This window comes from Schistocerca nitens, chromosome 1, assembly GCF_023898315.1.
Source record: "Schistocerca nitens isolate TAMUIC-IGC-003100 chromosome 1, iqSchNite1.1, whole genome shotgun sequence".
Taxonomy (NCBI): domain Eukaryota; kingdom Metazoa; phylum Arthropoda; class Insecta; order Orthoptera; family Acrididae; genus Schistocerca; species Schistocerca nitens.
The window spans coordinates 514,221,585-514,247,224 of record NC_064614.1 but is presented as its reverse complement, the minus strand read 5'-3'; the positions used below and the strand labels follow the sequence as shown (position 1 = coordinate 514,247,224).

Below are 25,640 nucleotides of genomic sequence, written 5' to 3'. Positions count from 1 at the left end.
CACCAAATAGGTACGAGATGCGTTGTTACATGAGCTCCACGAAACACGGAATGCATTGAGGAGGTGCTCATATTCGAGATAGAAGTTTTGTCAGAGTGTAAGCCGCGTGGATTTCACTCGATGGCTGGTATGACCGGGGCCTGCTGACAAGGAGACTCTCACAAGCAAACTCATACTCGTCGAATGTTCATCAATGGAAGGCCTAAAGTCTGGTTCACTTTATAGTTGTAATGTTACTTTTAAACTTTCTTCTGACTTTTGCACAATTATGCATTATTTACTTTGCAAGGCTAGTGACGCATACTGCATTTTAAATATTGAGTATAGGTTAGTGGGTACCCATATAACATAGCATTAGTGGCCTCAAATGGCCACGGTTATTTGTATAAGCGCTGGACGTATACGGGTAATCATCAGCACTTACTGCACCGATCAGCCAGAATACCATGACCACCGACCTACTATCTACATAAACACGTCCAGCTGATAGCGAAGAAAGACTGCTAGTCAGACACACGTACAGTGCATGCAGAATCAGCGGGTGTGCTGTCCGTGTGTAGAATGGGGAAGGCACGGATCTTTCTGACGAGTTAGACCGAGGACAGATTGTGATGTCCGGGGGACTCAGCAAGAGCGTTGCGCAAACTGCGCGACTTGTCGGGTGTGCGAGGAGCGCTATGGTGAGTGTCTTCAGCACGTGGAGAAACCAAGGTGACGTCGTGGGATTGGGCGGCCACCCCTCATTACAGATGTCGGACGTCTCAGGCAGGGCAGACTGGTAAAACAGTACAGGTGGCGAACTGTGGCGAAACTAACATCAGGTTTTAATGCTGGGCAGAGTACAAGTGTGTCTGAACATGCGGTGCAGCAAACATACCTAACGATAGACCTCAGCGGCCGACGATCCATGCATCTGCCAATATTAACACCACGACATCAGCAACTACGACTGAAATGTGCACGTGCCCATCGGCACGCAAGGTTGAGACAGTGGCAGATCATTGCATGGTCTGATGAATCCCCAGACCTACTTCATGAAGCCAGTGGGAGAGCGCATAAATGTCGTCTTCCTGAGGAGCAGCTCCTTGACACTTGTACTGCGAGTCTGAGACAAAGTGGCGCATCTCCATTATACTGTGGGGAACATTTACGTGGGCATCCATGCGTCCAGTGGCGCTCGAGCAAGGTACCATGACCGCCAAGGAGTACCGTACACGGGTTGCAGACCACGTACACCCCTTCGTGGCGATCATGTTTCCCGACGGCAGTGGCATTTTTCAACAAAATAATGCGCCTTGTCGCAAGGCCAGAAGTGTGATGGAGTGGTTCGAGGAGCAAAGTGGCGAGTTGTGAATCATGTGTTGGGTCCCCAGCTCGCCAGATCTGAACACTATCGGACACATCTGGGATGCGACTGAACGTGGCGTCAGAGCTGGTCGCCCCCCTCCCTGGAATTTGCGTGGATTGGGAGACTTGCGTTTGCAGATGTGGTGCCAACTCCCTCCAGCGAACTACGAAGGCCTCATTGCTTCCATGCCACGACATATCGTCGCTGTTATTTGCGCCAATGGGGGACATATCGGCTGTTAGGTAGGTGGTCATAATGGTCTTGCTGATCAGTGTATGTACCTAGATTATAGATTTTGCATTGATACTTGCATCACAATGGCTGGTGTGCATCGCTGTTAATCATGTTAATATTTTTTATTTTTCTTATGTATAACTAGGCCTGTAGAAATACAAAAACACGCGAACAGTTTCAACAAGAAAGAGGAAAGCCTTAAGGTAAACGGATCCTGGCTTCCCGTACTGCAGCGAACGACCGTCGCAGGTAGCAAGAGGAGAACCGCACCGGAAATGACCGCGGAGAAGCCCTCGGACGTTGGCGCGCCAGGTACATATAGTCCGAGGCCGCGAGCTCGCCTCCAGTTCACCACCGGCAATGGAGGGTGAAGCTTTGACAATGCCAGCCACTCGTGCTGGCGAAACGTCAGAAAAATCATTAGATGAACGTCGGCCGAAGAACCCGAGACAGAAGCCAATAGGCAGTTTGTTAAAAATGAGGTGCCATAAGTGGACCAGAGGTTGACTACTGTCGATTATTTTACCCAGCAGCCACAAAAGTGTATGCGCGGAGCTCACCTTGCAGGCTGCAAGTAGCGGCTACTCGTAGCTGCTGAAGCACGCAGAAAATTTACTGAAATAGAGCGCTGCAGCGACAGTCGGCCCCCAGCGTGGGAATTCAAATTCGCGAAACACAAAAATCAGTGTTGCTGCGCTTCCTGAGAGTCTTACAATTTAACAACGTTGACAGTCATGTATAGTACATGAAACGCTTTAGTCGCAATGAACATTCCATTTTAGTAAAACTTCCAGGTGGTTCATAAGTTTCAAATACTGTGAAGTTCTTGAAGTGCTAAACTGAAAAAGGCATATTTCTGCTCAAGGTCATAAATTAAGTAATATATAATTATCATGAATGTGGTGATTTTTATGGTATCGCAGTAGCTAACAAAATTCATGAAACTTGAGTCACAGTAATGATATGAGTCATGGTTAGTGATTAACATTAGTATTAAATGATATTCAGTACTCTGTCTGATTTTCCCTTTTCATTTCTTTTTATGAAGCCGCTGCAAATAGGAGCAAAATGTCAGTTAACTCTTATTTCATTAATTTTGTAACTAATATTACCAAAAACACAGGTATCACTCAAATATTTCTAATCTGTCAACATTGCTGATAGCGCCTAGTAAATGACTCATTAAGATGTTAATTACATCAGTTAGTTCTACTTAACTGATATCTAAACCACTTATATGGCCTGCCTCAGACAGAACATTGCAAAGCTTTGGTAACAGGTTCTAGGAGCACTTTCGCACAAGCCGAGCAAGAAATCGTTTTTTATCACGTTTTTACCAATGTTATTTCCCCCTTACCCTGTCGCAGTTGCGAATGATTTGCAAGAAGAACGATTGCTGCGTCAGCTCGAATATCTGCAGTCTTTAGTTTCACTGTCTTTACGCGAGATACACATGAGAAGAAGCAACATATTGGTTCAGTCAGGTGAAGGGAAACTGAAATAAATATGAAATGTATCACGCGTCTCTGTTGTAATTTCACCAAAATGCTAGAAATTGGTTGAAAAATTTCACACGCACGATACTAAAATACAGAAAATAATTATTTAATTAAAATGAATTTTCAATATACCACGTTTTAAATCGGACTAAAAATAATAAAATATTTCCTCCTAGGGCATACAGATTCCTAACCCCATAAGATAGTCCTGAAAATTTGAGATTGTAAATTTTTAATAGCTATCAAAATGCTTGTTAGATTTAAAACTTCATTACTATTATACAGGGTGAGTCACCTAACATTACCGCTGGATATATTTCGTAAACCACATCAAATACTGACGAACCGATTCCACAGACCGAACGTAAGGAGAGGGGCTGGTGTAATTGTTTAATACAAACCATACAAAAATGCACGGAAGTATGTTTTTTAACACAAACCTACGTTTTTTAAAAATGGAACCACGTTAGTTTTGTTAGCACATCTGAACATATAAACAAATACGTAATCATTGCCGTTTGTTGCATTGTAAAATGTTAATTACATCCGGAGATATTGTAACCTAAAGTTGACGCTTGAAACCTCCGACGTTCAGTTGCGTGTTGTAACAAACACGGGCCACGGTCGGCGAGCAGCATCTGCAGGGACATGTTTACGATGACGACCGTGTTTACGAGTGTGGCTGTAGTGCACTGTTGTGGTTTGGTCTAGCTGTCGCAGTGTCCGCATGTAGCGCTTGCTGCTGTTATTATTCTGCATTCGTCTCCGCACGCAGACCAACTGTAGTACACCGTGTTACCAGACGTCTGTGATAGTGTAGTGTTGTAGGAACTGTGACCATGGTGTATTCGAACTCTGAAAAGGCGGAGATGATACTCATCTATGACGAGTGTCGACGAAATGCAGCTGAAGCCTGCAGGGTGTATGCAGAACGGTACCCGGACAGAGAGCATCCAACGTGCCGCACATTGCAAAACATCTACCGCCAACTGTATGCAACAGGTATGGTCGTAGCACGCAAACGGGTCCGTAACAGGCCCGTCACAGGAGAAGCGGGTGCAGTTCGTGTGTTAGCTGCTGTTCCCTTGAATCCACACATGAGTATATGGGACACTGCGAGAGCCGGTGGACTGAGTCAAAGTAGTGTCATGCGCATACTGCATCGTCACCGCTTTCACCCGTTTCATGTGTCGCTACATCAGCAATTACATGGTGATGACTTTAATCATCGAGTGCAATTTTGTCAATGGGCATTAACAGAGAATGCGTTGCACTTCTACCTGTTTACCGAAGAAGCGGGTTTCACAAACCAAGGGGCAGTGAATCCACGGAACATACATTACTGGTCCGTGGACAATCCTCGCTGGCTCAGACAGGTAGAGTGACAGCGACCGTAGACTGTAAATGTATGGTGCGGAATCATTGGCGACCACCTCATTGGTCCTCACTTCATTGCAGGGTCCCAAACAGCTGCAACGTACATCGCGTTTCTACAGAATGATCTGCCAACGTTGCTCGAAAATGTCCCACTGGAAACGCGTCGACGTATGTGGTATCAGCATGATGGTGCACCTGCACATTCCGCAATTAACACTAGGCTGACCCTTGACAGGATGTTCGACGGGCGTTTCATAGGACGTGGAGGACGCATAAATTGGCCAGCCCGTTCTCCTGATCTTACACCTCTGGACTTCTTTCTGTGGGGTACGTTAAAGGAGAATGTGTACTGTGATGTGCCTACAACCCCAGAGGATATGAAACAACGTATTGTGGCAGCCTGCGGCGACATTACACCAGATGTACTGCGGCGTGTACGACTTTCATTACGCCAGAGATTGCAATTGTGTGCAGCAAATGATGGCCACCACATTGAACATCTATTGGCCTGACATGTCGGGACACACTCTATTCCACTCCGTAATTGAAAACGGGAACCACGTGTGTACGTGTACCTCACCCCTCATGGTAATGTACATGTGCGTCAGTGAAAAAGACCAATGAAAAGGTGTTAGCATGTGGACGTAATGTGCTGTTCCAGTCTCTTCTGTACCTAAGGTCCATCACCGTTCCCTTTGTATCCCTACGTAATTCGGTGCTCTCCGATACACACGATCGAACAGCGGAGGAGTGGTACTCAAGCGTCAACTTTAGGTTACAATATCTCCGGATGTAATTAACATTTTACAATGCAACAAACGGCACTGATTACGTATTTGTTTATATGTTCAGATGTGCTAACAAAACTAACGTGGTTCCATTTAAGAAAACGTAGGTTTGTGTTAAAAAACATACTTCCGTTCATTTTTTTATGGTTTGTAGTAACCAATTGCACTAGCCCCTCTCCTCACGTTTGGTCTGTGGAATCGATTCGTCAGTATTTGATGTGGTTTACGAAATATATCCAGCGGTAATGTTAGGTGACTCACCCTGTATATTGCATGCGCACCACGTGTTTGGATCTTACAAGAATTTTCATAACTATTAAAAATTCACCATCACAAATTTTCAGGACTATCTGAATGGGGATAGGAATCTGTATGGCGCTAAGAGAAATTATTTCATACTTTTTAATCCGATTTAAAGATGAAGTATATTAAAAATTCATTTTTGTTTAAACGACCGTTAGTTACATTCGTGTCTGCTTTGCAATCATCCTAAGCATAAAAAAATCTATATATGACGGTAGTATCTGTTCTCGAAAGAACACATACCGTGGATGACCATGCAGCTTTGCTAGAAATGAAATGATAATTAAACAGACACCCTAGCTGCAAACAGGCGTTGATATACTTCACTGGGGACATGTTGAAAATGTGTGCCCCGACCGGGACTCAAACCCGGGATCTCCTGCTTACATGGCAGACGCTCTATCCATCTGAGCCACCGAGGGCACAGAGGATAGTGCGTCTGCAGGGACTTATCCCTTGCACGCTCCCCGTGAGATCCACATTCCCAACATGTCCACACCACTACATTCGTAGTGCGCCTATTAGATGTTTGCCCATCATACTCATTACTCGTGGCAGATTAATCTACCAAGTCCCGTACGAGTTCGGGCATAGCGTGTGCGTTCACACAAGAAGGTCAATGGCCGGGAAGCCATATTTTAACTATATATGACGGTAGTATCTGTTCTCGAAAGAACACATACCGTGGATGACCATGCAGCTTTGCTAGAAATGAAATGATAATTAAACAGACACCCTAGCTGCAAACAGGCGTTGATATACTTCACTGGGGACATGTTGAAAATGTGTGCACTACGAATGTAGTGGTGTGGACATGTTGGGAATGTGGATCTCACGGGGAGCGTGCAAGGGATAAGTCCCTGCAGACGCACTATCCTCTGTGCCCCCGGTGGCTCAGATGGATAGAGCGTCTGCCATGTAAGCAGGAGATCCCGGGTTCGAGTCCCGGTCGGGGCACACATTTTCAACATGTCCCCAGTGAAGTATATCAACGCCTGTTTGCAGCTAGGGTGTCTGTTTAATTATCATTTCATAAAAAAATCTGTCCTCATTCACGTAAATTTTGAACAGTACATGTACAAGATTGGATTTGCATTTAAAAATCATGTCCGAGCTTTTTGTTATCATGACGGACTTCTTCTGTGTTATGTAAATCAATTCAGGTCGTTAAGGATCTGTCACGTTTTACATTTTTTATAAATTATTGGAATGTGTGTGTATTTCATCCTGCATTTTCTATAACACATTATTTCTTCTCGTAGCATAGGATTATTGCAGTCTTTGCACGTACCAACTCAATTCAAATACGAAACTTTTCAGAATCTAATTTTTAATCGAGCAGTTTTACTGGTTTTATCTTTTTTAACCCTTCCTGTTAACATCTAGGGTCTAGATTCTGGACGCCCTTGGCCCGAAGACAGAGAGGTGTGTGCTGATAGTGGTGCGCCCATGACAGCATTGACACAGGAGTAGCACTACGTCTTCAATTAAGATGAGTCACGGCCCTGCATAGAGCATTGCGATGGATCTGTTTTAGCATATCCGATAATTCTGACAGCGGCTTTATATTTCTAACATGTTACGGTTGAGGTCTCCTGATATCTCCCAGCAACACAATCTAAGTTCCTAAGATTACATGTTGCTCATGCTCCCTGTACTGATTGGGTACAGAGGGTCTTCACCTGTTGCCCATCAGCACTTACTTCAGGTCAGTCACCCATCGAAAACATCTTATCATTGACTTCTGAGGGGCAGACATGCCACTACTCACCAACCAGTACGATTAATGAACTCTGACGGAGAGTTTAGGCAACATGGAATGATATACCACTATCTGTCATCCAGCATCGGTTCGACTCGATGACCAGGTGGATTAGAGCTGTTGTTGATGCCAGATGTTGCAGCTCCGTGTACTAAATTTCGCATCCTATATGCCTGAAATCACGTACTAATTTAATCACTTATTATTCCTCCTTTATATGCACAATACGAAAAATATCTTTATTTCAGTCGTCTTAGTGTGGCAGTTTTAATGCTCACCAGAGTGGAAACACAAAACAGACTCGTTGCGTGATTTTAAATACACTAATTCTATCAGATAGGAGTAATACCCTATCCACAGCATAAAATAAATTTATGCTGTTTAAGCTCACTTGCCTTTCTTAAAGAATTTATATCACTGAAATGTATCCAATAATTTCGTAGCAGTAACGGTAGTTGTTCTGTGGGTTCCAAAATCCTTCTGGCCTATCCACAGAGATATTTCTAGTAATATGATATGACTAAAGATCTACCTTAGAGTATCACTTCGAAGGCAATCATCGTGCTACTGGCAACAGGTTATGTATTTACAAACAGAGAAACTACCACACTGATTAGTCTGGTTTAAAGCACATTCTGTGAGCGGAATGGTACGTGTGAAATATCTTTCCTTCAGACAAGATTTGCAGAATGCAGTAATACAGGAAAGCAAATGCTTTAAGAGCTTTATCACTGATTGAAACTGTAAAGAATCACAAAACAGGACATATTTTCTGTTTGTAAAGCAATCCTCATCCATTGCAATGAATTAATGGAGAAAATCATTATGTACATATAAATTTTCTACTTACTTACAACTAAACTTACATGGAACTATGACAGGCGTTCAGTAAGTAATGCATCACTTTTTTTCTCACCCAATTCCGGTTGGGAAAATGCGAAATTTGTTGTGAGAAATCGTGCAATATTCCCACTTCAGCCCCTACAATTTTCCTGTAATGGAGTTGCGTTCTAAGAAGAGAGCTGTCATTGAGTTTCTTTTGACGAAAACCAGAGCACACAGATATTCATTGACACTTGCAGAATTTCTACGGGGACCAGGCAGTGGACAAAAGCACGATGAGGTATCTATCATCATTGCCATAAGGTAGCGCAAATTTGTCCGATCCCCACGCGCCGGACGACCGCTTACAGCTGTGGCTCCTACAATGTTGGAACGTGCGGACACTCTCATTCAAGGTGATCGACGGATAACAATGAAACACCTCGCTGGTCAAAGGTACGTCTCTTTTGGTAGTACTGACACACTCATCCACCAGTTGGGGAACTCAAAGGTATGTGTCAGCTAGGTTTCTCCCTACCTAACAACAGATCATAAAGAGCAACGAAGGACCTTCTGTGCAGAGTTGCTTGCACGTTACGGGGCTGATCGTGTCAACTTTTTGTGGAACATCGTCATAGGCGATGAAACTCAGGTTCATCACTTCGAACTGGAGAACTGGAGTGGCACCACACCACCTCTCATCCGAAGAAAATGTTCAAAGCCGCACCTTCACCTGATAAAGTCATGCTGAAGGTGTTCTGGAAGTCTGAAGGGGCTATTGTGTTTGATATCCAAGCAATAGAAGAAACGACTTGAGCTCTTCGTCGACACGAAAATATGAACTAACTTCTCCTTCTCTGTGTCCGCGCAAGACCTCACACAAGTTAGCGCACCCAAGAGAAGCTTACAAAACTTTAGTGGACTGCTCTTCCTTATCCACCATAAAGCCTGGATCTCGCACCTCCTGATTTCCATCTGTTTGGCCCAATGAAGGACGCACGCCACGAGAAGCAGTACGTCGATGATGAGGAGGTTATTGGTGCAGCAAGACGTTGGCTTCGACGTCAACCAGTAGAATGTGCGGATACAGGCCGTCTCAGTAATGTGGCGTAAGGTCGCCGTATTGAACGGAGATTATGTTGAAAATTATGGTTTTTTGGCGAAAAGAGCAGCGAGTAATATCGTATATTGGAATAATAAATAAAAATAACATGCTTTCAGAAAAAAATGCCTTGCGTTACTTACTGAACGCCCCGCGTATAAGTAAAGTTTCAGGAATTTTCCAGAACTTAAAAGAACTCAGTGTGTTAGTATGGAGAGTCGTGGTATACATAATAATTTATGGGGGCAAAATTTCATTTATTATTTTCTGTAAGTTACCAAAGAGAATATATTTCTTTTTTAAGACAAAGCTGGTGCTCTAAGCATGTGTTATGCTCTCATAAAACATTGACTGTTATGGTGCTGGGTGTTTATTAGTGCAGGATATTTTGAGAGACTAGCAAAGCTACTAAGTGTAACTAAATTAACATCCCATCTATAAAACGTCCCAATTGAAAATATTAATTTGAGATGTGTTTCTTATTGTCACCTGAATTTCTGCAAGGTCACATTTCTTGTCGCGATCCATGAGAGGGGCGGGCATTTGGCCCGCCAACTTCTCAGCATCGCCCTGAAAAATTTTTATACTGCACATGAGAGCAACGTAACTGGATATCGGGTGCTTAGGCAGCAATTAGCAGCTCGTGGTAGCCTCAGCTTTTTCACTCAGGTAAGCACTTCTGTCAGAGTATCATCGGAATGGGCAGATTCTGTGAGTCTTTCTTACTGACTGGTTTCACAGATCTCGAAAGTAAAAAAAGAAGGAAAGAAAAAATAGCTGACACGCTGACAAGAAATGTTACTGTTGTGATGTAGTAAGCTTCTGGAGAGCTACACAGAAAAAGAAGGAAAAAGTTTTTCATGGTGAACGGTAATTAGAACTTCAAACAATTATCTTAAGCTCCAGAATTCTCATATAAAATGTTGATGAAAAGATTAATACCAAGTGTTCTCCATAAGAGTTCTAGTGCTCAAGAAAATTGCCTGAAATACGACTGGCTCATCCAATTACAGAAAGTAGCAGGTGCGCGTTGTCCACTGTACCATCTGCCCGACTAGTAAGTCTGAAGAGCAATAATGCCTTCACAAAATTTATAAGAAGATTACTGTTGCAATGTGGGAAGTTTTTGTGGCGTGAAATGCATTTGAAATAAGGGCAAGCGAACGTTCACCGACAAACTAAAGGCGTGCACACTTCATTGTTACAGATTTAACTGACTATAACATTTAACAGAAGTAAAACGAGATAGATAGAACGACACGACATACGTATCCACAACTGCATTACTGTGGCAGGCCTACTCAGCCATATACAAATCCTAAACTAAACTGAAACTAAACCCCGTCCGAACAGGTCTTGGAAGACCTGGTGATACTGACCTACCGCCGTGTCACCCTCAGCCTATAGGCGTTGCTGGTTGTGGATATGGAAGGCATGTGGTCAGCTCTCAGCTCTCCCGGCCGTTGTCAGTTTTGGTGACCCTAGCCGCTACCTCTCAGACAAGCAGCTCCTCAGTCTGCCTCGCTAGGCCTCAGTGCAGACTGCTCGCCAACAGCGCTCGTTAGACCGGACGGTCACCCATCCAAGGGTTAGCCACGCCCGACAGCGCTTAACGTCGGTGATCTGACGGGAACCGGTGTTATCACTGCGGTAAGGCCGTTAGCCCATATACAAAAAACAAACAAAAAATTGGATTTATAAGAAACATTTCTGGGAGAAGTAGTAATCTATTCCTATAGGTAAAAAGAAAAATATGTTTAAATAGAATTTTTCTTTCTAATCCAGATTAGTTTTCGATTTGTCGGCGGTGTGAGATTTGTCTTAAAAACCAAGGCATAAATTTTATTGTGGAAGTTAAAAGGGAATCTTTGGAAGAAAAGCGATGGAGTTCTCGTGAAACCCTGTTGCGTCAACTTAGAGAAACTATATTCGAAGACAACCGTACAACCGTCGTATATGTCGCGTAGGTTTATGCCAATACGATAAAAAAAGATTAGGGCGCGTACACAGCAGAGAGTAATTTCTCCTTTGCTCAATACGCGAGTGGAACAGGAAAGTAAATCAAAAATATTTGTACACTATGTCTTCCAGAATGTACGAAAGGCGTATGAAAAGTCCGTGCAAAGTCCGAGAGATGGCACCATCGGTGCGTATCGAGATCATGTTTAGTTAGTTGCATCTTTGGAAAGAACGCACACCAAGTTTCAACATTATTGGTCTATTTCTACGTGTTTGGCATTCGTGTGAATCAAGGAAGTCGAGTGATTGTCAAAAAATGGACGAAAAAGAATTTTGTGTGGCGATTAAACGTTACTTTATGAAAGGTAAAACGCCTCAGGAGACTGAAGAGAAGCTTGATAAACATTACGGTGACTCTGCACCTTCGATTAGAATAAATTATAAGCGGTTTCAAAATTTTCGGAGTGGCCATATGGGCACAAGTGAAGCTGAACGTTCTGGATGCCCTGTGGAGGTTACGACTCCAGAAATCATTGATAAAATGCATGATATGGTGATGGATGACAGAAAAGTTTTAAGGTGCGTGAGATTTGCTAGTGCCATGGGCATCTCGAATGAACGGGTACATAATATTTCGCATGAACATTTGGACGTGAGAAAGCTATCTACAAGATGGGTTCCGCAATTGTTCACGTTTGATGAAAAACGGATTCGTGTGCATGTTGCAAGGATGGCTTGCAGCTGTTCAGGAAGAATCCGCAGGGCTTTAAGCGTTGTTTCGTCACTGTGGATGAAACATGGTTACATTACTATACTCCTGAGACCAAACAACAATCTAAACAATGGATTACCAAGTCAGAATCTGCACCAAAAAAGGCGAAGACCATTCTTTCGGCCAGAAAGGTTATGGCGACTGTCTTTTGGGATTCGCAAGGGATAATCCTCATCGACTATCTGGAAAAGGCTAAAACTATTACAGGTGCATATTATTCATCGTTGTTGGACCGTCTGAAAACCACGCTGCAAGAAAAACGCCGGTGACTGGACTGCAAAAAAGTCCTTTTCCATCACTACAATGCACCAGCACACACCTCAGCAGTTGCGATCGAAAAATTAATGGAAATAGGATTCCAACTCGTTTCACATCCCCCCTATTTTCCAGATATGGCTCCCTCGGACTATTTGTTCCCCAATTTGAAGAAACGGCTGGCGGGACAAAGATTTTATTGAAACGAGGAGGCGATTGCAGCAACTAATAGCTACTTTGCAGACTTGGACAATTCCTATTATTCGAAAGGGATCAACAAATTAGAACAGTGTTGGACGAAGTGTACAAGTCTAAAAGGAGACTGTATCGAAAAATAAGAAAGGTTTACCCGAAACACGTAAGTAGTTTTTATTTTTGCACGGACTTTCCAAACGCCCCTCGTACTGTGCTTGTCGAGTATATATGTACAGTTGTAGATTTTTCCTGCTACCACGTCATTCTTGCAGAATCCTTCCTATCCGATGTTTTTGCCTTCATGCTGCAGTCCTCTTCCAGGTACGGGCAGCACACTGTGCGCAGTAAGATGGTCGAAACATCAAATAGGAAGACACTGCAAGAATTACCAGATACCTACCGTACCCAAGAACCTTTAACACAACCGACAATTGCCACGAAAGTCTACGCACTTATCCGCTAGACGGATTCAGTCTGGAACAGGCTAGCGTCCCCGAATCCCGGATGCGGTGCGTGTTAACGTGCTCGGCTATTTGGGAGGGTATTTCAAAGATGCAGTATGCTCACTGGAAGGAGGTCAGAATTAGAGCATTGACCTAAATGGGGCCTACATGGAACCAAGCGCAAATTTTCTTTACGTCAAACACAATGTGTCTGAGTCAGCTCGAGGCATTTTCACCACATTATTGAAGAGCTAAAAGTCACTACGGGTGTGCAGTACGAGATATAAGATGGAAGATTTGGACTGCAGGAGTGAAGCGCGCCGCGTGCAGCCGGGCAGACGGCAGCTGGAGAGCGCGCAGCTGGCACACACACACACACACACACACACACACACACACACACACACACAGAGAGAGAGAGAGACAGAGAGGAGAGCCTGGCCTCCCACCTGTGAGGCGGCTTGCTGGTCCGGTTGCCGGCGGTCCATCATCGGGATCGGCGTCCTTCCGGCCGCTCTTTCTGCGTCGCCCTACAAGCAACATCCATTTCCAAGCGTCTTCACCACTTCTCTTAGCGCAGTCTTCTCCATAACAGTTTCTCTCGTCTACTGCCATTAGCTGATGCGGCCGCGCATGCACATAATGTACTAGAGGCGTCTCAATGCAAACACCGACATTTATTTCTCCATAAGCTATCATATTCTGAAAACTTGTATCCTGAAAGTACCCTGAAAAACTATTTCCAAAACAGTACAAATCTTTTTTTTAAAAAAAATATGTCCTGTTGCGTCATGACAAATCAGTACAGACGTTGATGTCAGGATTTGTATCGAGACTCCTCAGGTTTATCATACTACAAAGACTGTGCGGAAAGTAAGGTCTGATCGGTCGCGAAATGGAAACCACTGTGAAAAACAAAAATGTTTTATTTGCAGTAGCCAGCTACGCCTTTCAGCTACTTCTCTACATAGTTGCCGCTCCGACTTAGACATTTGCCGTAGCGTTGTTCCAACTTTCCAATTCCCTCGGCAACTCCCTGCTGTGGTCTACAGCTCGTTGCCTGTGCCAAAATGTTATTCATAGCCAGCGCTTCGTTTGAGCAGAGATTGAACTCTGGGGGAGCCAATTAGGGGCTGTATTATAGGTCAAACATTTCCCGTCGAAAACGCTGCAGGAGCATATTCATTGCCCCTGAAGAGTGCGGCTGAGAATTGTCATGAAGAAGGAAACGCATAACAGTAATGTTTTGTGGGCTGCATGACATCAGGCGAAATCTCTCATCAGGCCCTCATACTTAGCAGAAGACCCTATTTTCTAGGAATCTTTAAATGCTCGCTGTGCGTTCAGAACTGAAAAGAGCGACCCGACGCGATGGACGGGCGTAGTAGAGACACTGCCCAACACATCTGTACAAAGCTTCATTGTAGTTTTACTGTAGTTTCCATTTCCCGCCCGATAGAACCTTACTTTCCGAAAAGCCCTTGTATTTATTTCCTCGTTATACACGCGAGATTCAGAAACAATAAACAAAGCAGTAAGCTCGCCGAACAAGAAAATGAAGGTTTGCTATTGCACGAGGAGAGCTGGCAAAGTCTGCTCAGGTGTTGAGAACATCCAAGGAGCCGGAACAGAGCGGAACGTGTCTTATACTAACCGCGTGGCGGTCTCTCAACGCGGAGGTGACGGGAGTGGCAGCATTCACTGCACTGCTGGATTTCGCTGATGCACTGATACGCATTATTCTACGGGCTCAGCCGCGGTGGCAGACAAATCGGCGAACAAGGTATTCACTTCACAAACGCAGCCGAAGGATTATTAGTGTCGACTAGGTCCTTAGCATGTTTTAGAGGGACAAAAATGATTCAGGATGGTGATATTCGTCCTCTCCTGGCTCGATGAATATCCAAAGGGAACTGTACAGCGTGGACGTTTGGAACGGACTTACATGCTCCTCTGCTTACTCACTTTTGTATGTAAAGTTATCCGGCTTTAGTCCGCAAATATACATCAATAGAGAACCATGACACTGGAAAAGTCTTATCAGGTCAGGTGAATCGTTTTACTGCGGCGATGTAAATAAGGCGCGGCATCGTCTTCGCCGAAGATCTCAAGACACTCTGGTTGACGCAACTTGAGGGTCTCTGATGTCCTGAGCACGTTTCAAATATCTGAAAATAGGTCTTACAGTTGAGAGATAATTTTGAGTGTCTACGTAGACTTGAATGATATTCACTACCACTACTCTCCAACAACTAAAATTGAGGCTGCTTGGCTACAACTACAAAGTACCATCGAGTAATGTGGACCAGTGCTTATCGTACGTGACTCATTTCGACGTATCGAAAATCAAATCCTCGTTCGGCCATCTAAGTTTAAGTTTTCCGTGGTTTACCAAAATGTAAGAGGCGAATGGAAGGACGCGTCCTTTGAAAAGCACACGTCCGATATTCTTTGCAAGCCCAATTTGTATTCCTTCTTTAATAACAACTTGGTCTGTGGGTGGTTGAAGTTTAAGCTTCCTTAATTCCGTTGTCTATTTTTTTTTAAAAAAGCCCCGGTTTGACTCTTGTTTAAAATTCTCGGGAACCTCTTTCAAAAAGAAAAAACTTCAGTTACAGCATTCGAAGCAGGAATCATTGGACATGTCTCGTGTATCCGGAACCTCGCTCAGGTCACGCTGGAATGAATCTCAGCTGTTGTTATCACTAGTGGTACACGTTTTTAGGGCACAGTTGACTACATTTTCTTGTCCGGAGAACGTATACAAGCAGTTAACAGTCAATTTTAATAATTTAAATCAACTTATATAAAACTGAGAACATAATGATAAATATAATAGCTCAAAGTGCAAAGCGTTATAAGCAAGAAAATATTAAAACATTAACACTAATACCCTGTTATTGTCATTAAAAAAGTACAACTGAGAATGCATCTGTAGAAATATCCCAAGTGTGTCGCAACTGTTCAGAACACTAAATTTCAATAAAGTTAAAAAGGACTGACTCCCTACGCAAATATCGGCTCTTTCTGATGTCAGTGTCTGCTGACGAATATTAATAAAGCGTGCTCTCCAATATGGACACAGTGTTTCACTAGAAAAGATGCCCCGAGATGGAGAAGGAATATCCTATATCCCTGTTATCGTACTATTCGAATTCATTTTTCCTTTATTTATCATCTTTTTGTGTCTTATTTTTATGGATTAGCTATAGCTCTGATAAGCGAAAGAGATTATCTAATAGCATCCGTTATTAAATTATCTGGCTGAGTGGGATGAGTGAGTGGCCAAGAGCTCAATTCACTCATTTGCGCATTTCTGCAGTGACAACTTCTTTTATTATCTTGTCAAGAAGATGTATCTTATTCTTACAAGAGCCTGAATATCTGCGTAGTAGGATCTCATTCAATAAGTCACAATTTCAACTTTCAGTTCCTACGATATTTTTATTCACCTCTCTCACCTACCGTTTTTTGGTATTCTCAGAATTTACGTTAATTTCGTTTGATGTGTGGTTAACTTCTTGCTCCTACTGAGACACAGGATCTTTACTTACTGCAGTAGAAACAGGTCTGTTAGATAATAAATCAGAGTACCGAGAAACGTGGCACACTGCGTGGAAATTTTACAGTTTACTTCTGAGCTAAACGGAAATTCACTGTAGGAGTTTATCACAATACCATAATGGAATAAGAAAGGAAATATTTATGGCCAGAGACATCGCCATACGTACAGGAAAGTCAGGTGCAGGCAAATAATAATTCATGTAATATCGCTGAGTATCCAGAAGAATGCACAGCCGAGAGGTGAACGGATTTGGTGAGAAGACATCTTTATAGGTTGCCTAGAAATGAAATGAAAACGCATTGCAAAGAAACTTAGTTAGAAAGAACTGCAGTTTCACATAAAGGAAATGAAGAAGACGAGTCTGTACACAACAGTGATACTGTAATATGTAAAGGTAATTTCAGTGAAGTGGAAAGTAAAAACGTGTTACCATAGTAGATCAGGATCGTAAACCTCTGTGAAGATGGTAATTGAGGAAGAGGGACGGACAAATGAAGGGAATGCAGCACATGTAAGTACGACTGAGAAGACCAGTCATGCAAGGAAAAGAATACACTGGATGTTAACTGTAAGAGAAATGCAACACTGCGTTCATAGTCGGACAAAAACTGAGTGATTCTAATTCAATGCCTGACAAGAAACTGAATAATTCGGACGAAGACAAGTTAGCAAGGCTATGAAATATCTATGGAACAACTGAAAACAGTTTTAGATAAGCAATGTTACGTATTTGAACATGCTGCCAACATTCATGAAAGAGAAGAGTTGTCATGAAAGAGAAAAGTATTGTCGTCATTGTACCAAACAAACGACGAGTGGATAACCGCGAGAACTGTCGAACAATCAGTTTGGCTTTTACTGTTTGTAAAGTGTTTAGCAGAACAATATGATGAAAAACAGAAAGGAAATTTGCAGAAATACACGATGTCAAAATTAGGGCATGTGGAATAGAGGGATACTAAGTGCTCTATTGTTATTAGCTAAAATAGCAGTGGCAGCGAATGAGGAAAAGTACACTAGCATAAACTCCAAGCTCCAAGAAAGTAAATACCTGTGCATTACTACCAAATGTAACTGTGACTACCAAACAGAGATGTGGTATTAGATACGTGACACGATGGGATAATTTTTGGAGAAGTAACGGGAGAAGAAGGGACACGATAGTGACAAAAATGCTTGAGATCTTCTTCATGAAATATTACGGTGAAGCAATGTAGAAGAATCGTTCAATTACAGAGAATTGTGTCGTTCAGTCTCTTAAAAAGCATGTTTACTTTCAGCGTTCAAAGATGAAGACTGGGTCTCTGGCACAGAAAGACTTTGTTAGACTGGTAAGGGCTAAATTTTACTTAGTCTGTAGCATCTTCGTGTACAACAAGGAATATCCGTGACATTCATTTCAGTTAATATGACCGACGCTTTATAGTAATTTTAGTGCACTTAACTGGACCACTTACATGCACTATCCACGAGTCCTATGGTAATATTACTATCGTTGAACACTTAAATCCAACGAATGCAGCAGACGATTATGAACAGAGAAACAACACAATAAGCTTGAACGTATCTGTTGGAATTGTGATAGAACTCTGTTGGTACTTGTGCTTCGTGCAGAAGTGTGATATACCATCGTAAGTGAAAATAATCATTAGGAAACGCAAAGGAAATAAACAATTCACACGTCAGCTTTATTTTTCATACACGCTGTTCAAAACATTTTCTGAAGCTAAACCACATCAGTTCGTAGACCAAATTATGCACATTTTTTTTGTATTTCCCCATTTCGTACTGAGACATAACAGTTTCTTCTATCAAATGTAAGTTTGCATTACACGCATGAAGCGGCAAAGCAATTACAAATATAACTAGCTGCGGACGATACCTGCTCATAAAACTCCTCGAAAATGACTTTAACAGTCTCCACTTGTAGATCCCACGGCTTCGCACTAGCTGAGAGGTCGCTAGCCGTCATAGCAATGGCCTGCAGTAGTAACCTGTTGAGAAGACATGAGCTATGACTTGTCCGTATGTGACATAATTACATGACGTAATAACTTGCAACGGTGCTAAAATGAAATACCTGTACACAACACTTGCATGAAATAATAACAACATCATAGTGTCAACATTTCTCAAAACAGTTAAAAAATACTATTATGCTCTATGTTGTAGTTTCTACTTGCAGCAGTGCTTTATAATAATTCATAATTCCGAGGTTACTACTCAAATGGACCATTGCTTAAAGTCAAGGCTATATTCTATAAATATCGAAATAATGTAAGTTACTCTATATTTGTATAAATACTAAAAAAATTACGTTATTAAATTACTTTTTTTATGAATGTAATAAACATTGGTGAAATTCATTAAAAATATGTCTCGGAAAACATTAATTTACGGTTCTACATACCGAGTTACACCAAAAAGACATGGGCAACGAGGAATACATTAAGATTCCTTTTGAATCCTATCTATTTAGTAATATCTTGTTGCACCTTGTCCACTTGCAAAGAAAAAACAATGTTCCAGATTGGTACCTCCATTCTCTACACAAGGCCGTCCCGTAAATGGAAAATTTATTTATGTCTCGTATCACGGCTACATCGTTATCACATGTCTTAAAAGTATCTTACCTCTTTCTACAAGCTCGGTTCAAATTGCTCTGAGCACTATGGGACTTAACATCTGAGGTCATCAGTCCCCTAGACTTAGAACTACTTAAACCTAACTAACCTAAGGACATCACACACATCCATGCCCGAGGCAGGATTCGAACCTGCGACCGTAGCAGCAGCGCGGTTCCGGACTGAAGCGCCTAGAACCGATCGGCCACAGAGGCCGGCTACAAGCTCAGTAACTGAGTATTTCAATAACATGCAAGTGCAACCAATCACAGTTTCTTGTCGTATGTTACCTCATTACTAATTTTTCAAATTATTCTCACAATAAAATGCTATGGCATGATACCCTATAGTCCCACGTCTCTCTCATTTCAGCAAAATGTCAGAGTGTAGGCTCATAAATTAATAGATTCTTAGCTGTTGTTTGGTAAAAAACGTTCAAAACCCCTCCATGAAAGCAGAAACTGTGAGTGTTCGTAAGTATTCATTGGACGTGTTAGCGATTTCGGCTTGCAAGACTGTCATCATATAATACTCTTCTGCACCACCTCACCGGACTCAATAAATCAAATTGTCATTTGACGGTGGCATTTCAAGATGAAATTGATAAGTAACTAAATAAATAAATATAATGTAACATTCGCAGTCTTAGTTTACCTCCACAAGTAAATACCTAAAATGTGATGGTTGCTTTCGGTTGTAGTCTTAATTATGTTTATTACAATATAAGTGGTGTGATTTCCCAGTTGACAGATATGCCATGATGATACATTATGAAATGAAATTCGCTACTATCGTGGGCTGGACACAGTATTTATACAATTAATCACATTAGTTGATTTTTTCCTGATATCTGTCCTGCTACTATGATTGGAGCAAACTGCTATTTCTATAGCGCTCGAGTTTTATCTTAGTACAGTGAAACACATTTGGCACAGCTATTAATGATAAAAATATCTTACCACTATTTCTGTTACCCAGTAAAAAATGTGTTCCTTGCTGCTTTCTCTCATATTACACAGACTCAAAAACGATTATCTGACTGATCTTATTCCAAAGATAAAGCTCCTGAGTGATCATTTAATAGATTGCACACTCATAATTCGATCTTAGAACTCTGTACAGCTATCTTGTTTCTTTATTTCAGTAACGATCTGCTTCAAGTAAACAACGTATTCGTTATTTATATTGCCATTGAATTTCGGTGTGGCATACCTGTGCTCCATATTGGTCCAAGAAAATGTCTGGTCGGCTACAATTTCCGATAGCCTTGTTCTGTTAGGGAAGAAGACAGCGAGATCTGTTGCAAGTATGCAGTGCTTCATGAGGCTCAACACTTGCTTGTAATCACTGTTGGACAACTTGCAGAATATATTGTGGCCTTTCTGGAAAACCGAAGCATAAATTTATTAACACAATGAAATGTACACTAATAGATGTTTACAAAGTAGCTAGTGAAGTATGGAAGTAGAAAAAGGTCACAGACTTAATTACGATATATGCTATTTAACAACAGGTGGAACAATTGATCAGTACTTGATATTTCAGATGAAAATTAATCAACAGATTTAAAAATTTTAAAAACTTTCTTCTTAAATTAAGTTTTGATAATTTTACTAGAGTGGGGTAAGCATAATTTGGAAATTGTCCAAGAAGATCAAGCAGTCCAACAGTCGGATTACGCAGGCTGGATTTGAATTTCACGGACTAATTGCAGGAATTGATACCCACTTTGCAATAGAAAGCAAGAGCTTCCACCAACAACTGTGAGAAAGTGCATGTTCTTCATGACTGGTTTTATTCAGTTTCTTGATAAAAGTATTCGTCTATTGCTCAGATTTGGTCTCTAGCTGACATTGTAAAGATGCCGGTTGAAAATGAGAAGTGATATATGGACAAATGTTCAGTAGGGTGCATGGATTTGCTGGAGCGTTCGAAGTGAACTTGACAAGAAACCTGTAACGGAAATACCCTATCAGCACACAGCAACCGCTGCGGGAGATATTGGGACAAGTGATGACCTCAGCAGCACTGCAATGGAAAATACACATTTCCTCTTGTTTATTGAATTAGACTTTTTTCCCGTCTCTGGTAATCAGTAAACATGCGAAGCTTGTTATGTAAGCTAAAAATAAACAACCTGCACTTAGTACTGGTGAACGGAAAAGTAGCAGCAAGCATTGGTGAGTGAAGTGTATGACCAGCAGCAGTAATTTGGGTAACTTAAATTTCTTCTATTGCATTCTATTTCCTGCAAAATCGAAGCATGTGCATATAGATTAAGGTGACTGTCATCTATGAAAAAAAAACAAGAAACTATTTGTAGTAACTGCTATAAGTTTAAATTACATACTTTTTTTGCAGTAGCTAATAATCAAACATGTAGGCACACATGTGCTTGCGTATGCACACACACACACACACACACACACACACACACACACACAGCGAGAGAGAGAGAGATAAAGAGATAGAGAGCGAGAGAGAGAGAGAGAGAGAGAGAGAGAGAGAGAGAGAGAGAGAAGACGGAAAACTGCAAATAGATAATTTGAGAATTCTGTAAGATTGTCTATTCAACTTTCTTCATAATTCCTTTTACAGTATAAAAGTGCACAACATTTGAAGCAGGCATAAAAAGTATAGGGTGTATGTAAAAATATGTATAATGGTTAGCAGCATAGGGAAAACCAATTTGAAGGGTTTAGTTTTAGCAGAATGAATACCTGCGATAAAAACAGTAGAAAACAATCGATTTAGCAGTATTCCTGCCTTTTTCTAAGAAATAGGAACTATACACCATCAGCGGTGAAAATTTGAAGATGTGTTTGAAATGCCGTTTGTATGAAAAATCCAGTGAAGCATCAAGGGGATAATTTAATTGGCGAGCATCAGAGCATTGAATGTGAGATTATCAAGAAGTTAAAGACGTATAAAAATGAGCGCTAAACGATTTGATTACATATCTGCACCGAAAAGTAAGTGTTAGAAAACTAATAACGCCATGCAGAATGGCTAATTACTCAGTGAGTTGCGATTTATTTAATCTGTATCAGTAGACTGTACAGTATATGTTGCATCGTGATAGTGAGGGTGAGCGAACCTTGGAGAATACTGGTATTTTTTTATATTTATCTAAGTGAAAATCCTACGCTGTAGTGCAATTTAGAATACTCTTGTAGAATATTTGACCTCTAGGAACCAATCTTGGAATATTCAGCACAGAAACTGTGCCAAAATACGTGTACTAAGATGTTAAGGTTGAATTGAAGACTGAAATTGGCCGAAGTCATAAAATCCTGATGATACAGTATGCAGTGAGCAAGACCAGAGCAGTTATACACCAAGCCGGGCAGATATTTGCGGCGGAGAGGTAAGCCGACCTTTGAAAATATTTTGCGGTGATACTTTAATCACATTACGTGCCAAAATTTGGCAAACGAGCTACAAAAGTGCAGTGAGATAGGTAATATTGTAAGAGACAATTTGAAACTAGTTAAATGTTATCAACGAAGGGAACCAATTGCCCACAGAGTATTCCAGTAAAAATTTATTCACATTATCAGATACAGCAGCACGCACGAGGCTTTCAAAGCATTCCATGAGAAGCAAATATAAGAAATTGGTCCATCTCTGCAGTTACGACTACGATTTTCTGGACGTTTCCCTTGATTGTGTGGCGAATTCCTGAAATCATAATAGCCTCAAAAATATTCCCAGTTGGGAATGAGATTGATAGGCCCAAAGCGTGGAAGTTAATTCTGTACTGAAGCGATTAGGAAACTAATAGTTTTTTTTCATTCAGTACTCTTGATCTTTTTACACACTTCTTATCGGTTATGGGTTGTTCTAACTGCTTCGTCAGCTGGAAGAATCAGAGGTTTCTTTATTGAAGATTTCCTGTGGTAGAGGAGTTTGCTTCTTGATGTGTCACTTTAGAAAATATAATTACTTTACCATGTTTCGTGAATCTCGTCAATACGTGGTCCAATATAACTTACTTCTTCTTCATACTTTGTTGTTATACATTTATTTTAAAATGATAGTAAATCACACTACTGTTAGAAACATTTCTTACCTGCTGGAGAATGGTAACTGTTTGATTAAAATGATGATGTTCCATGGTGGACGTGCTGTAGATGGCAGCTAACGGCGATTCTGTGTCCAACATAAACTTGTTATTTTTCCCACGATGATCCAAGTCATGGCACAGCGAAGCAATGTACAAGGCGAGACACTGCAGACATATTCCCTTTTTACAAAATTTGAAAACAGATACAACTTTTAAGAAACATGTCATAAAAGCATTTACTTTTTTGCAATGGTTGCGGTGTCGGTTACCGAAGGAAGACGTACTCTGTGGGATAAATATTACATCTGACAGTAAAAATACAAGTGGAACAGAGTATAATGCAGTATTTTTGTCGCAGCTCTAAGTGACATTTCCAAATATTGAAAACTAAACTGTAAATAAATTTGATAGATTTACAGACGAAAGAGAAAAACACGTACATGGAAAAAATGGTTACAAATTACGAACACTAGTATCTGTGATTCTAATGTGAGACCTTAGAGCAGTTGTATTCGAAGCGTATACACTTGCTTTTTCCTCTTTTGGATCTTAAAAATGAGAAAATGAAGTAAGGAAACGTTGCTGTACATTAAAACGAGGACTGCTAAATTGCACTTCACTTTAGAACGATTAAGTATAGCTTTTAGTTTCTGGAGCCATGGCAATTCCATTTGCATGTACTTTCATATATGTACAGGGCGGGGCCTGAGAATCTGATGGAGTTTAATAACAGCAGACGTACAACTTCGCAATTTTTCACCATCGGCATGTACTAGAGGCTTGTAGACGGGACGCCATTTTAGTAGTGATACGCCAGTGGGACAATAGAGGTCGTATGTTGAGGATGGAAACTCTTTTTCCAAAAAATGATTTCACTCTGAAGATGCAATGACTGTTCTCACATAATCGTGTATGATAGACTTGTGCACTTCAAAAGAAGAAACCATCTGGTTTCGTGGGAAGTGCACGGACAATAAATGAGACCTCGGTCCTACATTCGAAAGCAAGTTTTCCCACTTTAGTAACCGTGAACAAATGTATACAAAATGTTATATAATTATTGGAACTTTGAATGAAATCTTCTCGTTTTTCAAACCCCACGAATCCGAATATATTACTCAAGTTTTCAGTGGTTTTTACTCCTGGCGACGACGGCGACGACGACGACAGAAACTGCCGTCGAAAGCTCGAGTATTTTATTAGAGCTGAGGCGGCTTGAAACCCGAGAAGACATTATTCAAACACGTCGCCGCGAAAGACTTAGAGGACACATTTTGGTACTTTATTTCGTACAAACTACTTATGGCACAAAAAGTCAATGATCTTGACAAAAGCAACTCCACTGTGAATGAAACACACACAACACTATTGTAATATTCTACATTATTTCTTATTTGTTACAAGAACCGATTCTCGGCTGTTACGCCATCATCAGGTATAAAGATAAGTATTGCTGCTGTGAAATATTGTTGCAGAATTACATAACCAGGAGTCTTACAGGACGTAGCCACAAAGATTAAATCCAGGGAAGCAAAATCATCATTTGATATGCACAACATTACTGGACACTTTTTCCCCCATGGTAAAGACAGTACTCTAGCTTTGGAAAAGCGTGGAATATGTAAAGTTACTTGTAACTGTGGTAAATTCTAAATAGGTCAGCCTGGCAGGGCAATAAATACCCCCTTGAAGAAACACCACACAGTTGGAAACTTAGAAAAGGAAACTACTTTTATAGACTACCTGCCTAAAGACGGCCATCGCTACAAGATGAAACATGAAGTATTACATGATACCCATAAAGGAAGGAAGATGAACTACCTTCAAATAATGGAAATTAGTATACAAATGTCCATGGACCCAGGGTTTGTACTGAACGGCCAGACACAGTCCTCTTACCCGCCATTTATAGCTGAAGATACGACTCATAATACCATCCAAATGTTGTAAATCATCTCTCTTACTCATTTGCCCCATTTTTTCCTTTATTCAGCTACCATACGTTCTCCTGCCCTGGTAAAAAATTTTACTTTCACAGTTGCTTCACTCAGCTGCTTAGTATCACTGTTATATATTCGGCTACATTCCATTATCCTCATTTTGCTTTTCATCTACATCTACATTTATACTCCGCAAGCCACCCAACGGTGTGTGGCGGAGGGCACTTTACGTGCCACTGTCATTACCTCCCTTTCCTGTTCCAGTAGCGTATGGTTCGCGGGAAGAACGACTGTCTGAAAGCCTCCGTGCGCGCTCTAATCTCTCTAATTTTACATTCGTGAACTCCTCTGGAGGTATAAGTACGGGGAAGCAATATATTCGATACCTCATCCAGAAACGCACCCTCTCGAAACCTGGCGAGCAAGCTACACCGCGATGCAGAGCGCCTCTCTTGCAGAGTCTGCCATTTGAGTTTATTAAACATCTCCGTAACGCTATTACGGTTACCAAATAACCCTGTGACGAAACGCGCCGCTCTTCTTTGGATCTTCTCTATCTCCTCCGTCAACCCGATCTGGTACGGAT

The 25,640-nt window shown here is 41.4% G+C and overlaps 1 protein-coding gene and 1 non-coding gene across 2 annotated transcripts in view; one reads left to right on the top strand and one right to left on the bottom strand.

Moving 5' to 3' along the window:
• LOC126253228 (probable 3',5'-cyclic phosphodiesterase pde-5) overlaps positions 1 to 25,640 on the bottom strand; it is an 824,318-nt gene that overhangs the window by 71,680 nt on the left and 726,998 nt on the right. The window contains exons 12-15 of the mRNA XM_049954419.1: positions 23,121 to 23,279; positions 20,261 to 20,430; positions 18,307 to 18,418; positions 9,725 to 9,805 (exon numbers count right to left, since the gene is read on the bottom strand). Of these exons, the coding sequence (XP_049810376.1) occupies positions 9,725 to 9,805; positions 18,307 to 18,418; positions 20,261 to 20,430; positions 23,121 to 23,279 (522 nt within the window). The remainder of the gene's footprint in view (positions 1 to 9,724; positions 9,806 to 18,306; positions 18,419 to 20,260; positions 20,431 to 23,120; positions 23,280 to 25,640) is intronic.
• Positions 6,432 to 6,506, top strand: Trnat-ugu (transfer RNA threonine (anticodon UGU)). The gene has a single exon. It is a non-coding gene; the product is annotated as a tRNA-Thr (tRNA).